Source organism: Antechinus flavipes, chromosome 1, assembly GCF_016432865.1.
Source record: "Antechinus flavipes isolate AdamAnt ecotype Samford, QLD, Australia chromosome 1, AdamAnt_v2, whole genome shotgun sequence".
NCBI lineage: Eukaryota > Metazoa > Chordata > Mammalia > Dasyuromorphia > Dasyuridae > Antechinus > Antechinus flavipes.
Window position 1 is genome coordinate 197,555,092 of NC_067398.1, and position 18,850 is coordinate 197,573,941.

An 18,850-nucleotide genomic window follows, 5' to 3' on the forward strand; every position below is an offset into this window, starting at 1 on the left:
CTGTCCCAATCCTCAAAGAGTGCACAACCTAATAGAGCAAACAACAAGCAAATAGAAATGAAGAAATTATTAGCAGAAGAAAGGTACAAGAATTAAGAAGGGACATAAAAAGAAGTTGGTAAAGACAGTAGGCAAAGAGGAGGAGGGAGGATATTCTAGACATGAGGGACAGCCAGAAAAAAATCCTAGAACTAAATGATAAAGGAACTTGTTTGTATAAAAGCAAGAAGGCCAGTGTCACTGAATCAAAGAGTACACGGCAGGGAAAAAAGTGTAAGAATATTGGCAGAATGGGAATGTGGCTGATTAGGAAGGGTTTTGAACAAAGGGTTTTAATTTGATATTGGACACGAGAGGAAATCACTGGAATTTAAGAGGGAGGAGGAGGAAAGGCAGGTGATGTTGTCAGAACTGTGCTATAGGAAAATCATTTTGCTTGTTGAGGAAGGAGGATTAGAAAATAAAGAATTGAGGCAGGCAGCCAACTAGCAGAATAGTAAAATAATCAAGGTATGAGGTGCTGAGGGAGTGCTATCTCAAGTTGTATCAAAGTGAAATAGTGAGGCTTTCCCACAGCCTGGTTAGGGGGAAGAGGAGGGATACAGTGCTAGTTGAGGAGCATGGGATGACTCTTCAATTGTGAGCCTGAAGGTCTGGGAGGGTATTGCTCTCTGTATTACTAGGAAGGTAGAAGAGGTTGGGGGGAGGGTATAGAGGGAAAAGATATTAAATTCTACTTTGCACATAGTGAGTTTAAGATGTTTTTGAGCCATCCAGTTAGAGATGTCTGAAAGAGACTAGAGAGCAAAAGAGAGATTCCAAATAAATAATTCTCTCAGAAAAGTATGTATAGCTTATTATTGGTAAGACCCATTAGTAGAGCAGCAAAGGAAAAACTTGTAGAATTACAAATTGCTTTGGGATCTGGGATAATAAGCTTGATGTAGATGCACCTAGCAAGTAAATCACAAATATAATTTCAAAAGGCTATATATTCCAAGAAATATAAAGGCAATAAGTATTTAATGAACACAGTTCAAAACAAGTACCAACCAACTTAAATAGTGTATCACTCTGAAAATTTGTTTGCAAAGTATTATCATCTTTTATTTACATATGCTCTATTTGCATAGAAAGCATTGCCACCTTATTATCCCAAGTCTAAAACTGATTTTTAAAATGTTTCTAAGATTACAGCATCAAGTGTTGTCAACAGATGTGATCACATGTGCATATTCTATGCACACCACTTTTTGATAGTTGCTTTTAACCCTCTAAATAAAAGTTAAATTAAAAAAAAGATTTGAAATTTGAGGAGTGTTATTCAAACCCTTTACATTACTTTGTCAGGTGCTTTTTATTTTTGATAACTATACATACCCCAATTTTGTCTCCAATAAAATTCTAGTGACTTTGTGGCTGCAAAGTGTTTTTTAATTGCATAATGAATTCTCTGGATAAGCATGTTGGAAAATCCAGTGCGTTTCAGCAGATATGTCATTGTTGGTGAATGTCCAAATGGATCAATAGCCCAGGCTGATCTAGGTTTCACTCCTATTAAAAAAAAGTTACAATTAAAATCTTTTTGAAACATTGGTAAATTAGGCAAAATATACAATATTAGCCACTAAGTGGGATTCAGAACTAAACTATCACAGTCCTAGGTCAGCACCAGCTTTCTTCTCCTAGATGTGAGAAAAGCCAATCTCTATAGTGTCTCACCTCATCCAACTACCCTAGTCTGTTTTTCCATTTTCTAAGACATGTTAGAATAATCAAAACATAGCATAAAGTCAGACAAACGCTCACTGAAATTACTGTGGGAAACCATAGGCTTTAAATTAAACAATAAACTGATATAATTTTGTTATATCTCTGCCTTCCCAGTGTCATGCTTGGACTATTTTATTTATTAACAGAACATAGTTTAGACACTTACTTTTAAATAACAGTATGGAATAAAGTCTATGGAGCCAACCTTGCTCCTTCCACTTAGATGCTTCACATTAAAAGAAGATTTTTAAAGCTGCCTTTTCTACTTTTCTAATATCCCACATGTTCTCATATGTAAGAGGAAAAAGGCAGAATAGATGATAAAAATATGTAAAGCATACCACTTTACAAAGCTGATCCTATTTTACTAAATTTTTTGACTAAAGCATTTCTCAATCCCATGAAAATAGTCACTAATCCACAAAGAAATATTTTTCTAAGGCACAAAATTTCAAATTAATCTCAACAGAGATATAGTGAAATTTTATTGGTACTAGCTGCTTATAAAGAATGAACAGGATTGTAGGATCATAGATTTAGAGTTGAAAGGAATCTCAAAGTCATTAAGTACATTACTTTCACTTTCCAGATAAAGAAAATGAGCTTCATAAGAGTTAAGTGATTTGATCAGGATACTACAAAGAGTAAATGGCACAACTATAATCATAAGAACAGCAACATCTGGATACATTTAGGCTGTTTTAAATATGAAGATTCTAAAAACTGAATTAATAATACCTACAAGTAATGTATAATATACAACAAAATATATACAAGATTAGACATGTATATGTTTGTCTTCCTCACTCCACAGCAATACAAGTCTCTGTCTCTTGTCTCTCCTTGAAGGCAGAGCCTACTTTGTTTTTGCCCATGATACATCCCCATGAATTTATACATTTTGTTGTTTCAGTCTCATCCTATTCTGTGATTCCAGGTGTGTGTGTGTGTGTGTGTGTGTGTGTGTGTGTGTGTGTATTTGTATCAGAGTCTGAATTTGAACTCAGGAAGAATGAATCAAGTTTTCTTGAGTCCAGGTCTGGTACTCTATCCACTGTATCATCACAGTTCTGCATGACTTTATGAAATGGAGAACCTCTCTATGGAGTTGTAGCTAGCTCTAAGGCTACATGGCAGTGGCAACAGAAAAGATCAAAGATCACTTTTTGGCCTCATTTGATACATAAAACATGGTAGATCATTGCTGAAATGAATAATTTATATATATATATATATATATATATATATGTATGTCTTGATGTTTTGTGGAATATATATATATATATATATATATATATATATATATATATATATATATATATATTATATATATATATATATATATATATCTTGATGTTTTGTGGATTAACTCCTTGAGAAAGCTGTATAGAACTAGTGCTTCCATTTTCTCTCTCCTGGTAAAATCTCTAAAATCTGGCTTCTAACCTCATCATTCAAATGAAACTATACTCTCCAAAGTTACCAATGATGCCTTAAATGTCAAACCTAGTAATCATTTCTTTCTTTGTAGCTTCTAATGTTGTTGATTATGTTCTTGATAATTGTTTTTACTTTAGATTTTCCTGACACTCATTTCTCTTCATTATTTTCCTCCTTACAGTAATGTTCTGTATCAGTCTCCCTTCCCTATCTAGACCTTCATCCAGGTCAAGCCAACTGACCATGGATGTTGAACAAGGCTTTATCCAAAACTCCCTTCTTTTCTCCATCTATAATATATCTTGATAATGTTGATGATTTCATTAGTTCACAGGGATTCAGTTACCATCTATGCAAATGATTCTCCAACTGCCTACTGGACAATTCAAACTTATCATCTTTTAAACATAATTTATGCAATGTCTAAGACAACTCATTCTCTATTCTCAAGCTCTTCCCTTCTATCTATTACTGTTAAAAGGTTATCCCCCTAATAATGCAGCCTATTAACCCTTATGTATCATTTTCAATCATCTTCCTATCTTCCATCTATGTACAGTTGTCAGTTGTCATTTTTCTTTTCACAACACCTCATCTAGATTCTTCTCTCCTTTCATGTTACACTATGATGCAGGTCCTCATCACCTCACACCTTGACTACTGAAATAATCTGTTGATTGCTTTACCTGCTACAAATTTTTAACCACTCCAATCCATTCTCCACTCAACTATCAAAACGATGTTCCTATAGATCTATATCCATATTATATTTGCCCTATTCAAAAAACTCTAATGGCTCTCAAATGACTAAAATAAAAAATACAATCTTTTGGACTGTAAAATCCCTCAGAATTTGGCCTCTTCCTATTTCTCTAATCTTCTTATATTTTGCTCTTCCCCAAATGTTCTATGATCCACTGATACTACTGTTGATCTTTATAGACATTCCATCTCCTGACTTATGCATTTTCACTGTCTATCCCTCATACCTAAAATGTTTTTTTTTTCTTAATTTCTACTTCCTGACTTCATTCAAACCTCAACTAAGGTCCCACCTTCTATAAGTTTTTTCTCAATCTCCTTTAATGTTAGTGTTTTTTTTACTGGGATTATCATCAATATAATGTGCATTTGCATTCACATATGTCCATATACACATATACATATATACCTATATATATAAAAACACACACATTATTTACATCTGCATATATCATAATGTGGGTGTGTATGCATATATCAGCAAATACCCTTATATGTATATAAACATAGAGATGTGTATGTTTGCATGTATGCATGTGGTATGTCATTTTTCATATATTTTTCTCCTTCACTACAATATTAACTTCTTCAGAGTATGGAATATTTGGTTGGTTGGTTTTCTTTTTTAACCTTTTGTATTCTCTTCTTAATTGGCAGCTAAACAGTACAATGGAAAGAGCACTAGAGACAGATTCAGGAAGACCAAGACTCAAATCCAGCCTCATACATTTACTGTCAATGACAGTCAAACCTCTATTTGCTTTAGTTTCATCATATGTAAAATGAAAATAAGACTATTAGGATATTAATATATTACAACACCTTAATTACGTTAGCATATTGTAATATATTGATGAAAATAATACTAATCTACTACAATATTATACAACAGGACTATTTTCAGTTGTGATGAGAATAAAATGAGATGTGTAAAGCATTTTAAAACCTTAAAGTGTTACACAAATGGTAGCTTCTGTTAATGTTTGTTATATGAGATAGCTCTCTGGGAGGAGCAAGAATGAATAATACAAGGAGAAATGTAGGTGATATACAAACAAAAGAGAGGGAGCTATGTGGGGCACAGTAGATTGAGGTCCAGGACTGGAGTTAGGAAGACCTGAGTTCAAATCCAATCACAAATACTTAAATAGCTGTGTGACTATAAACAAATCACTTAACCTTACTTGTCTCAATTTTCTCATCTGAAAATGAGCTATTGAAGAAAGAGCAAACCATTCCAGAGTCTTTATCAAGATAACCCCAAATAGAATTGCAGAATCAGACATGACTAAAATGACTCAACAACAACCAAAAAGCAAAATACCAATGAAGTTCTTAAAAAACCTTAAGTCGACAAAATGTATAAAATTGAGGAGCCAAATTACTATTTTATAATCTATTACTCAAAAAAGGAAAAAGGAAAAAAAAAAACTACCTTTAGTACTAGTTTAAAAATAGAAAAGCACACTACTGGGCTTATACCCCAAAGAGATACTAAAGAAAGGAAAGGGATCTGTATGTGCCAAAATGTTTGTGGCAGCCCTGTTTGTAGTAGCCAGAAACTGGAAAATGAATGGATGTCCATCAATTGGAGAACAGTTGGGTAAATTGTGGTATATGAATGTTATGGAATATTATTGTTCTGTAAGAAATGACCAGCAGGATGAATACAGAGAGGACTGACGAGACTTACATGAACTGATGCTAAGTGAAATGAGCAGAACCAGGAGATCATTATATACCTCAACAATGAGACTGTATGAAGATGTTCTGATGGAAATGGATTTTTTTGACAAAGAGACCTAACTCAGTCTCAATTGATCAATGATGGACAGAAGCAGCTATACCCAAAGAAAGAACACTGGGAAATGAATGTAAACTGTTAGCATTTTTGTTTTTTTTCCTGGGTTATTTCTACCTTCTGAATCCAATTCTCCCTGTGCAACAAGAGAACTGTTCGGTTCTGCACATATATACATATGTCTAGGATATACTGTAACCTATTTAACATATGTAGGACTGCTTGCCATCTAGGGGAGGAGGTGAAGGGAGAGAGGGGAAAAATCAGAACAGAAGTGAGTGCAAGGGATAATGTTGTAAAAAATTACCCTGGCATGGGTTCTGTCAATAAAAAGTTATTATAATAAATAAACAAATACATACATACATACATACATACGTACATACATACATAAATGGAAAAGCATGTTGGTAGAACAAAACAGATTTTAAAAGAAGAATCAAAAACTAATGAACTTTTTTACATTACCCCAAAACAAAAACTATTTAGAATAGGACCCCTTTTTGGACTAGAATTGCTTATAAAATTAGAAAGCAGTGGGGGGAAAATAAATTTACTGCAACCACAAGTATAAATAAACAAGTTTATGTTTTATAAGTTTCAAATAACTATGTGATCTAATAAAAAATAGAATATAAAGATTATTTCATAGTCAGAAGAACTGGATTCAAGTGACACTTCTGGTATTACCTGGATGATTATGGAAGGAAGGGGACAGGAAACAAGCATTTACTAAGTGCCAGATATTCTGCTAAATGCTTTACAAATACCTCATTTGATCCTTACAACAACCCTGATTATTTATCCCCATTTCACAGGTGAGAAAACTGGGGCAGACAACAATTAGGAAATGATTTGCCCAAGGTCACACAGCTAATAAATACCTGAGAAGTTGGATTTGAACTCATGTGCTCTCACCAGTGTATCATCAAACTCTTTTAGGACAAATCACTTAACATGAGTCTCAGGCATCACTGCAGATATTCCATCTACAAAACTATTCTTCTGGAATTGTTGGGTTTTATACTTAGAATGAACCTTCTTGCTGCTAAGACAGCTCAGCTGCCTTCACTTAAATGAAATTTTTTGTAAGATTCCCAGACATAAGTGTCCTTTCAGCTATTCTCTGTTTATGCATGTCTCAAACCATCAAACATTTACATGCTGTCTCCCCATTGAATACACTCGCTTTAAAGAAAGAGATTATTTTGTCTTTTTCTTTGTATCCCTGATGTCTAACACATTTTGTAATATATAGCAGGTGTTTAATAAATGCTTGCTGAAAGAGTGATGGTTGACAGGAATGGATTAATGTAGTCCCTTAAACCCTCCAGGTCCCTCCATCTATTGTTCTGAAATTTTGTAGCTCAATTACAGTCAAAAATTGAAAGGTCTGAGACCTCATCAAGGTGAATATTGTACACTGAAATATAGGTTAAAGATTGCAGTATATCCAACCCTGTCTATTTGGCACAACTCTTATCCAAAAGCTCATGCAACATGGTGGAGTCACCTTTCTCTTTATTTTGCAAGTACCCTTTACTTTCATCCTGGCCTATTTTGTTTTTCAGTCACAACTTTTTTGATCACCCCCCCCCCCCTTCATATATATATTTGTTCATGATACATTGCTATCTGCTCAGTTTCACCATATACCACTTAATTTTTTTCTGAGTAATCTTCAACCTGAAGTCTGTATGACTACTACTCTATGCAACACCATCAGAAGAATAATATTTAGAAACTGAGACTTGGTTTCAGGAAGATACCTGAGTTCATTAAAAAGAACTACCATTTCCTAAAGGCAAAGCTGATAAAAATCAGTGTTTATAAATATACAATACACATACACACACACAATCACAGTGCACAGACATTATAATTTCCCATCCAACTAATTTTTATATCCTCAACAAAAGGCATTCCTCATCTACTTGGGATTTTCCTATATGAACAACATTCTTGTTTGATTTGATCTAAAATGTTCTGCAACTTTTTAGGGCTTGATGCAACCCAAACACATTTACTCACAAAACAGAACATCCTAAGTACTTCACTATCTACACCAGGGGTCCTCAAACTTTTAAAATAGGGGGCCAGTTCACTGTCCCTCAGACTGTTGGAGGGCCGGACTATAGTAAAAACAAAAACTTTGTTTTGTGAGCCTTTAAATAAAGAAACTTCATAGCACTGGGTGAGGGAGTTAATCGTCCTCAGCTGCCTTATCTGGCCCACGAGCGTAGTTTCAGGACCCCTAATCTACACTAAATCTCTTTTCCATTTGATTTACTATTCAAAAGCTATCCTCCTAATAACCCAGCCTTTTAACTTTTATGCAGCATTTTCAATTATTTTCTCATCTTCCATCTACATACAATCAGTTGTCAGGTGTCATTTCTCTTTTCACAACATCTCATCTATATACCCTTCTCTCCTTTCATGTTACACTATGGATCCCTCCATAAGTGGGGAACATTTTTTAGCAAGTATATGCGTCTCTGTTTTATGCCTTGGTAGATATTGTTAGAGAATATCTGATATTCCAAATTTTAAGGAATCATAATTTTGACATGTGCATTTGTGACTTTACTCGAGAAGAATCAGAAAAAAGGCCATTTTTTCTTCCAAATCAAATGAGTTATAATCAACAAAGAAAAAGTACATAAGGATCTTGAGAGCTCTACATTTTTCAGTCAATAGAAAAAATTTTATGATAGAAAACTATTATCTACTAAGAACTACCTAAGAATACTTGCCTGTTTGTTCCCTTCTAATAATTGAGGATGGTCTTAATATTTATGTATAGTATTTTTACAAAATGTTTCTATAAATAAAAGATTAGACATATAGTTCAATAACATAGTAACAAGAGATTTTTTATTATTACGTTAATATGCTCTGATATTAAAGAGGTTTTTCTCCTGTGCAATGAGTTTTTTCCATTTCTTTTTCAAATACTTTGATTTAAAACTGTTACTTAAAGCAAAAACTACCTCTGGCTAAACTTGGCCTAATCCAAGAGCTTCTCTTATCTTTATTTTTTTTAGTGGTATTTCTACTTAATCATAAAAAGTAATAATTTCCAGTGGAAATTATTATACTATGGAGTATAAAATAACCTTTCAAGAGATCCATGGTTAAAAATTATTTTTATAAAAATAAAATATTACTATTTCCTTTCCCAAATACATATCTGTGTACAACCAGATAGGAAAATACAGCTATATTCATTAAGCCAGATATTAAAGGAATTTACAAAAAGATGTAAAATAATACCACTCTGTCCTAAACTTGGCCTAATCCAAGAGCTTCTCTTATCTTTATTTTTTTTAGTGGTATTTCTACTTAATCTTAAAAAGTAATAATTTCCAGTGGAAATTATTATACTATGGAGTATAAAATAACCTTTCAAGAGGTCCATGGTTAAAAATTATTTTTATAAAAATAAAATATTACTATTTCCTTTCCCAAATACATATCTGTGTACAATCAGATAGGAAAATACAGCTATATTCATTAAGCCAGATATTAAAGGAATTTACAAAAAGATGTAAAATAATACCACTCTGTCCACTAATTTTTATTTTGAAAATCATAGATATTATTTTAATTTGTAATAATATGAAGTTTGTTATTGTCATTTTAAATGAATTTATATTTATACATCTGTTTTAACTTTCATTCTAATTATTATCAATAGCTATAACCCATAAAAATAAAAGCTTAAAAGCGTATCAGCAATCTGAGACAGAGTTTCAGAATCACCATTCCAGAAATAATCAGAATGGTAATTTCGTTGTTGTGTTGTTATTTTCAGACTTGTCTGACTCTTTCTGACTTCAGTGGGGTTTTCTTGGTAAAGAAACTGATGTGGTTTACCATTTCTTTCTCCAGCTCATCTTACAGAGGAAGAAAGTGACAAACTGGGTTAAGTGACTTGCCCAGGGTCACATAGCTAGTAAGTTTCTGTTGTCACAGATTTGAACTCAAGAAAATGAACTTTCCTGACTCCAGGCCTGAAGCTCTATTCACTGTGTCACCTACTTGTTCAAGATATCAATATCCTACATTAAATGTCTAATATTTCTAGTTCCCTTTAATACTAAAAAGTTTCTCACAAAATCTTGCAAGATCTTTTCCATTTTTAAAAAATCTGGCTCTCCTTTTTCACATTTTATCCTTAAATGTTCTCAAGATGAATGTGCTTACTTGAATTTCTCACCAAATTTTCTCTAAATTATTTTTCCCTTTCTCTTCTCAATATATAGGGCAACATTGTTTATAATCTTATATCACCCATCTCTAATAAGATCTTACAAAAAATTGTAAATCCATGTTGCTCTTGATCATCTTCTCTTCCTTTGATAAATAGAACAAGAATTTGCTGGATAAATCTCCCTATAACATTTATATTCATAAACTTCTACATCAAAATTTATAGCTAGGAGAAAAGTTTTTTCCTCCATTTCTCATTTTTAATATAAGTTATTTTAAAAAACACAAAAGAAGCAAAAATTGAATGTGAATTACATAAATGAGTAAAAAGTTTGGAAATGAACAAAAATTAAAAGGTTGTTTTTTTTTTTTTAATTATATCTTTAGATTTCTTTACATCTTAAAATCTTAAAGGGGAGAGGTTGTTTTTTTTAATTTTAGTTTTTAAAATTACTTAGATTGTAAGGTGTTTCTTAATTAAACAAAGCAAGCTTTATCATGTCTTATGTTTGGAGAATATTCAGTGCTATTTCAACTGCTTCTTTCTACACAACTAAAATATTCTTCTAATGCTTTCAGAAATTTATACCTGTCCATAAAACAATACCAAAAAATTACATGGTGGAAAAAAATCATGTACATACCCACGTTTCTTTCCAGCCATTGATGTCCTTCAATAAGTTGATCAATTAATCCAAAATAATGTGCAGATGCTTCATCAGCCATAACCCATCCACCTGTCACAATTTCAAGCTGTCCATTTGCTATTAAACTGGGGGAGGAAAAGAGAGAACAACAAAGTTTGCATTAAAAAATTCAGAATTCAGTATTTCTGATGATATCTTGTTTGTACAGTTTCCTTTTCAATTGAAATAATGAAAAAAGCATTTATTAAGGATTTTCAATGTAACAAGCACTAGGAAAATAAGATATAAAAAAGAAAAAAATCCTTGCTCACAGACCAATACAATTAATTGGGAGAAACAATACATATCAGTGTAGCCATAGAGCAAGTGGAAAACCCAGAAATCCTTAAGCTATTCAGCAGATGGATGACAATGCCAAGAGTACAGAAGCAGAATGATGCCTAGAAATCTTTACAGACAAGGCTAATATTAAGTACTGGAAAACTGTCAGAGAAAATGACATGGCTGATGAAAAGGTTACGTAGGTAGAAAATTCCATCTCTGTGGATGGAACCATTACTTAATCCACCTCATCAAGGCTTGTAAGAAGTAAAGCAATCCAGATGGGTTCTGAGAAGCATTTCCGGGGAAAAAATTGAAGAAGGAACACAAAGAAGTAAGGTTACCAGGTAGTAGTTCAGTTCAGCACTCCTAGATAGGTTCAGGGACAGACCATGAGGTGATGAGAAAGATAAGGAAAGAAAACTTTCTTAGATTTGGGGATGGGTTTTATTTCTCCTGGGCTTCCCGGATAAGTTGTGGGATTACTCTGAAGTGGAGGATGAGACAGATAAAAGGGAGACATTGGGTACAGAAGACTGAGAAGAAGAAACTCAGGAATTATATAAACAAAATATCAAATAAACACAGATCTAAACAATTAAAAATTATTCATTGCTTATGGGAACACATTAATTTGATAAAATTGATAATTCCACCTAAATTAACTTACTTACTCAGTACTATACCAATCAAACTACCAAATAATTGTTTATAGAGACAGAAAAAAATGACAACATCTAGAAAAACAAAAAGCCAAGAACATCAAAGGAATCAATGGGGGGGGGGGAAGGAGGAGCAGAGGGGGACATGAAAGAAGATACTATAATAGCACTACAATTCACACTATATTGCAAAAGTAGTAATCCACAAATAAATTGGTACCAGCTAAGAAACAGGTAGATCAGTGAAAAAGACTAGGCACACAATGAACAAAAGTAAATGACCAAGTAATCTAGTATTTAATAAATGCAAAAATCCAAGGTTTGGGGGCAAGAACTCACTATTCACAAAAAAGGCTAAGAAAACTGGAAATAATTTGGAAGAAATTATGCATAGAGCAGTATCTCACACTATATATCAAGATACTTTCAAAATAGGTATATGATTTAGACATAAAGGATATCATCATCAATAAATTAATGTCACATATAGAAATTTACCTATCAGATCTATGGATAAAGAGTTTATGATCAAATAATACATAAAGAAGACCATGGGAAGTAAAATAAATAATTTTGATATAAAATTTTAAAATTTTGCAAAACAAAAACAATGCAGTCAAAATTAAAAGGAAAACAGGAAAGTGGGGGGGAAATTTACCTCAAATATCTCTAATAAAAGTCTTAATTTCTCAAATACAAAGGGAAATGAATCAAATTTTAAAAAAAATAACAGCCATTCCCCAATTGATCAAGGAATATGATCAGACAGTTTTCAGAAGAAAACAAAGCCATAAATAGGCAAATAAAAGAAATGATCAAAACCACTGCTGATTAGAGAAATGAAAACCAAAATCACTTTGAGATACTAACTAAAACCTATCAAATTGGCTAATGTGAAAATAAGTAAAAGAAAAAATGCTGGAGAAAATATAGAAAAATAAGGACACTAATGTGTTGTTAGAGGAATTGTGAAATAATCTCATCATTTTAGAGAGCAATTTGAAACTATATCCAAAGGGCACTAAAACGTTCATATTCTTTGATCTAGTAGTATCACAAATTTTGCATGCCAAAGAAAAAGGAAAAGAACCTATGTGTACAAAACTATTTGTAGCAGCTCTTTTTATGAGGACAAATACTTGGAACTTGAAGGGAAGCCAATCAACTGGAGAATGGTTGAAGAAGTTATGCTGTATCAGTGAGATGGAACACTATTTTGCTATAAAAATGATGAGGATAGTTTCAAAATAAAAAATGAAATAAGCAAAACCAAGAGATCACGATGCTTAGTAACAGCAATATTGTAATGGTGATCAACTGAGAAAAATTTAGCTGCTCTGATCAATACAACTATCCTAGACAATTACAAAGAACCTATGATGAAAAATAATATCCACTTTCAGAGAGAACTGATGAGTTCTACAGACTAAAGTATAATTTTTCATGTTTTTTAAAACAACACAACGAACATGGAAACATTCTGCATGACTTCAACATTTATAACTGACATATTACTTTCCTTTTCAATGGTTGGACAAAGGCTAGGGGGAAGAAGAATTTGGAAATCAAAATTTCAAAAATAAATGTTAAAAATATATTCTTTAAATATAAAAAATGAGAACATTGGCCTTGTATGACAATTTAGAGTTTAAATTTTATTCATTTCTTAGCAATGAAGGTGCCCATGAGAATAAGACCATAGGAGATTTCTTCGAAGGATTTTACCTGCCCAAAGTGGCCAATAAAAATAAGAGGTAAAAGAAAATAGGGAGTGTTGGATATAATTTAAGCTTAGAAAACATTAGGTTATCAACTCTAGTATCAACAGCAGAAATTTAAAAGAAATTTAGAAGCAGCAAAAGATGAGAGTCATTTCCAATGAAAAACCCAGAAGATTGGATGTGGGATAAAGGGCAAAGAAGAAATCACAAAAGCTTAAGTTTCCCACCTGAATTATGGATTGAAAGGATACACCATTAACAGAATTGAGTAAGTCAAAAGGAAGAAATGGATTTAAGGACAAAATCATAATCAAATAGGACTTTCCACCAAAACCATCAAGATATAGTAAACAGCTATAAGGAACATAAGTTCTCTAACAAACAAGATTTTGTTTTAGCAGTTTAAAATTTTTTGCAAAGCATATTTCAGAAGAGGTAAAAACCATTCAAAACACATTAATTTTCATAAAATACTTCCATCCATGAAGTGTCTGTTTTAAATAGCATGGCCAAGACTCACAAATTACAGTTTACCCTTTATGACATTCTGATCACTGTGCAAAGCACAAATATTAACACCTGGGCTGAGGCATCCCATATTGGTAAAATGAAATCAAAAGCTGCTACATGCCTAGGCCATAACAAGCTTTTAGAATGAATGAGAGTAGGTCATTTGAGTCTATAGATTTTTTTTTTTCTTTTAGTCCCTGAACCAATTTCTATTTTCATTACATTATGGTTTATAAAGTTATTTTTGTCCCTTGTAACTGGGCCCCTTTACAATTTCTGTACAATCTCTGTAGTAGAGAAATAAATTTTGCTCTTTCTTTAAAAGACTCCAAATGTATTTTATTTCTGATTTCATTGGAAATTAGTTCAGTTCCATATTTCCCCTTTTATCTTTCTCATAAACTTACCCACAACTTAACAGAGGGACACTGAAGTTCCCTGTCCATATTGAGTTAAGACACTACAGTTTCTTAAAGTCCTATTAATATTTCCTTTATGAATATGGATTCTAAAGTATCAGGAACTCCTAAGTTTATTACTGATATTCATTTGTTGTCTATGAATCAGTCAGTATAATATAATTTCCTTATTTATCCCTTTTTATTTTGTTAATGTTTGTTTTATTTGATAATTATGGCTCTTTTTGGATTCACTTGATGCATAGTATTTAAAAAAAAACTTTTCTATCTCTTCTGTTTTATTTGTCATTTGTTTTTGTTTTTAAAATGTATTTCAGAGGGCGAAGATGGCAGAGTAGACAGGTCTTTATCTGAGCTCTTCCTAGCTTCCCTCAGATCAATACCAGATCAAGCCTCTGAATGGATTTTGGACTGACAGAACCCACAAATACTTGGAATGTAACAAATTTCCAGCAGAAGATTTTGGAACACTCCAAGAAAGGTGTGTTTCAAACCGGAAGGGGGGAGAAAGGGCCCAGCACAAGAACAGCTCAGGAAGGAACAGGGCAGAGATCGCTCGTGTGCCAGAGTAACCTAGTAGGAGGCTCTTAGCCAAAATACAGCAATAATGGCTATTCTGTCTTGGTTCAGAAGCCAGTGGATCAGCAGATTGTGAGACTCCAACACAACTATAGAAGGGAATAGTGAGCTCCCAAACCCAGCATAACAAGTAGAACTTGGAAGGAAGCTTGCAACATAGGCCCCACGACAGTATAAAATCTTTGCCACCTATAGAGGAAGCTGGGGACAGTCTCCCTTTTGCCCTAAGAGCAGACCTCAACCGTAAAAATGAGCAAAAATAAAATAAAATAAATAAATCAAAAAAGGCTGTGACCATAGATAGTTATTATGGAGACAAGAAAGAAGAGACTTCAAATCCTGAAAACAATAAAGGCAAAATACCTCCAGCTGGAAGTCTCAATGGGAAATATGAACGGATCTCAAACTCTCAAGTCTCTTTTAGAAGAATTCAAAAAGGATCTTAAAAGAAAGTTAGAAGAAAAATGGGAAAAGGATATAAGACCTATGGCAGGAGAGTTTGGAAAATGAAATTATCTGAAGAAAAAACTCCTTAAAAAACAAATATAATGAAATGGGGGTGGGGGGTGGGGAAGACAACTCACTGAACATAGCATTGGTGAAATAGAAAAAATAGAATGGGTGAAATGAGAAAAAATTCAAATGAACAAAACAACTCATTTAAAAATTTAATTGGCCAAATGCAAAAGGAGGTAAAAAAAGCTAACTGAAGAAAATTAATTCGCCAAAAATTACAATTGAAGAAAGGGAAGTGAATGACTCAATGAGACATCAAGAATCAGAAAACGCCCCAAAATGAAAAAAACAAACAGAAGAAAATGTAAAATATTTCACTGGAAAAAGAACTGACCTGGAAAATAGATCCAGGAGAGACAATCTTTAAACATTATTGGACTACCTGAAAACCATAATGGAAAAGAGCCTAGACAGCATCTTTCAAGAAATCATCAAGGAAGACTGCCCTAATGTCCTAAAATCAGAGAGTGAAATAGTCACTGAAAAAAATTCACCAGTCACCTCCTGAAAAAGAACCCAAAATTAAACTCCAAGGAATATTGTAGCTAAATTTCAGAATTATCAGATCAAGGAGAAAATAGTATAAACAGTCAGAAAGAAACAATTCAAATATCAAGGAGCCATACTCAGGATCATCCAGGATGAAAGGATGTATTCCTGGAATACAATATTTCGGAAGGTAAAGGAGCTTAGACTAGAGCCAACAATCAACCACTCAGCAAAACTAAGCATTATCTTTCAGAGGAAAAGATAGACATTCAATGAAATGGTAGATTTTCAATTATTTTTAATGAAAAACCCAGAGCTGAACAGAAAATATGATCTTCAAATACAAAACACAAGAGAAGCACAAAAAGATAAAAAGAAAAGAAAAAGGAATGTTTTTCAAAGACTAAAATGTTTACATCCATATATGATGAAATGATATATTATTTAACTTGAGAACTATATCTTTGACAGAGGTATACTTAAAGGGTTTAGGTGTAATTTGATTTTATTGTGATGATTTAAAAAAGAAACTGGGTAAGAAAAAGGATTACACTGGAAGAGGAAAGGGGATATAAATTGTATCACATGAAGGGCAAAAAAGACCTATTACAGTTGAGGGAAAGAAGGAAGAGGAGTGACCATTGTGTGAACCTTAATCTCATCACAGAATGGACTCAAAGAGAATATCAGACATATTTAATTTGATAGAAGAAAAAGGAAAGGAAAGGGGAAGGTTAATAGAAGGGAGAACAGAAGTAGAAGAGGAAAGGAATTAAAAAATGGGGAAAGGAGCTGTAAAAGGGGAGGAGAACAGATTGAGATAGATAGGTAGTTGTCAGAAGCAAAATACTGAGGAGGAAAGAAAGGGAAAAGGAAAGAGAAAATTATAACTTAGGGAAAATAAGGCGGTGGGAAATAGACACTTAGTAATTTTAACTGTGAATGTGAATGAGAATGAACTCTCCCTTAAAATGGAAGCAGACAGATTGGATTAAAAGCCAGCATCTGACAACATGTTTACAAGAAACACATTTAAAACAATGATACATACAGAGTAAAGGTAAAAGACTGGAACAGAATCTATTATGCTTCAGCTGAAGTTAAAAAAAAAGCAAAAGTAGCAATCCTAATTTCAGATAAAGCAAAAGCAAAAATAGATCTAATTAAAAGAGATAAAGAAGGAAACCACATTTTGCTAACGGGTAACAAAAATAATGAAGTAATATCAATACTAAACATATTCACCAACTGGTATAGCATCCAAATTCCTAGAGGAGAAATTAAGAGAGCTAAAAGAAGAATTAAGACAGGAAAACTCTACAAGGGAGTGATCTTAACTTTGCTCTCTCAGAAACTAGATAAATCAAACCACAAAATAAATAAGACACCTTTGGCAGTTGATAAAGATGGGGGGCCTGATCAGAATAATATTTTAAAGGCATAATATGAACAGAATTACAAAGAAAACAAACTATATTGAATCATAGTTATCAAAAGATTTTTTTAATATAATTTTTCTTTAAATGTAATTAATTCTGAGAGCTAAAATGAGGGAGTAAGCAAGAAATTCCTCAACTCTTTCATTCACCTATAATAACCATAAAATAGCATCTCAAAACAAATTCTGGAAAGAATGGGGAGAAAAAATTTTCTAGCCCAAGATAACTTGGAAGGAAGGCTTTCTTAAAAAGTAGATTTGGCCAGGAAAAGGAAGTAACAAAGTCAATTATAGAAAATAACTTTAAAAATTAGAAATGAACAAGTGGAAGCTAGTGACTCCATGAGACATATACAATCAATTTTTTTAAAAAATTAAAAGAATGAAAAAAATAGAAGAAAATATACAATATTTCACTGGAAAAACAACTTAGAAAATAGAACCAGGAGAGACAATTTAAGATTCTTATACAATATCTATATCCTTTGACCAAGTAATACCACTGGTCACTATGTTTTCAAATATGCTTATGGAAAAAGGTAAAGAATTTATATGTCCTAAAATATTTATAGCAGTTCTCTTTGTGGTGGCAAAGAATTAGAAATTGTGGGATATGTTTTGATTGGGAGATGGTTTAACAAAATATGGTATATGCTCATAATGGAATATTATCCTACTCTAAAATTGATAAGCTCACTGATTTTGGAATGCATAGGGAGACCAGATGAAAAAGCGAAGAAATTAACAGAACTTACTACTGGGCTTATATCCCAAAGAGATCTTAAAGAAGGGAAAGGGACCCGTATATGCAAAAATGTTTGTGGCAGCCCTTTTTGTAGTGGCAAGAAACTAGAAATTGAATGGGTACCCATTAGGTGGAGAATGGCTGAATAAATTGTGGTATATGAATGTTATGGATTATTATTGTTCTGTAAGAAATGACCAGAAGGATGATTTCAGAAAGGCCTGGAAAGACTTACGTGAACTGATGCTAAGTGAAATGAGCAGAACCAGGAGATCATTATATACTTCAACAACAATACTATATGATCAATTCTGATAAATGTGGCTCTCTTCAACAATAAGATGAACCAAATCAGTTACAATTGTTCAGTAATGAAGAGAACCAGCTACACCCAGAGAAAGAACACTGGGAAATGAGTATGGAACACAACATAGCATTTCTTATCTTTCTGTCATGGTTTGCTTGCATTTTTGTTTTTCTTAGGTTATTTTTACCTTATTTTTAAATCCAATTTTTCTTGTGCAGCAAGATAACTGTATATATATATATATATATATATATATATATATATATATATATATATATATATATATATATTATATATATATATATATATAATATATATATATATATTGCATTTAATATATACTTTAACATATTTAACATGTATTGATCTATCTACCATCAAGGGGAGAGGGTAAAGGAGGGGAAAAGTTGGAACAGAAGGTTTTGCAAGGGTCAATGCTGAAAAATTACCCATGCACATGTCTTGTAAACAAAAATCTATAATTAAAAAAAAAAGAAATTAATAG

The 18,850-nt window shown here is 32.6% G+C and overlaps 1 protein-coding gene across 1 annotated transcript in view; it reads right to left on the reverse strand.

The window, feature by feature from the left end:
- The window catches only part of MAN2A1 (mannosidase alpha class 2A member 1), a 180,702-nt gene that overhangs the window by 108,420 nt on the left and 53,432 nt on the right, over window positions 1–18,850 (reverse strand). The window contains exons 5-6 of the mRNA XM_051994766.1: window positions 10,636–10,763; window positions 1,381–1,554 (exon numbers count right to left, since the gene is read on the reverse strand). Of these exons, the coding sequence (XP_051850726.1) occupies window positions 1,381–1,554; window positions 10,636–10,763 (302 nt within the window). The remainder of the gene's footprint in view (window positions 1–1,380; window positions 1,555–10,635; window positions 10,764–18,850) is intronic.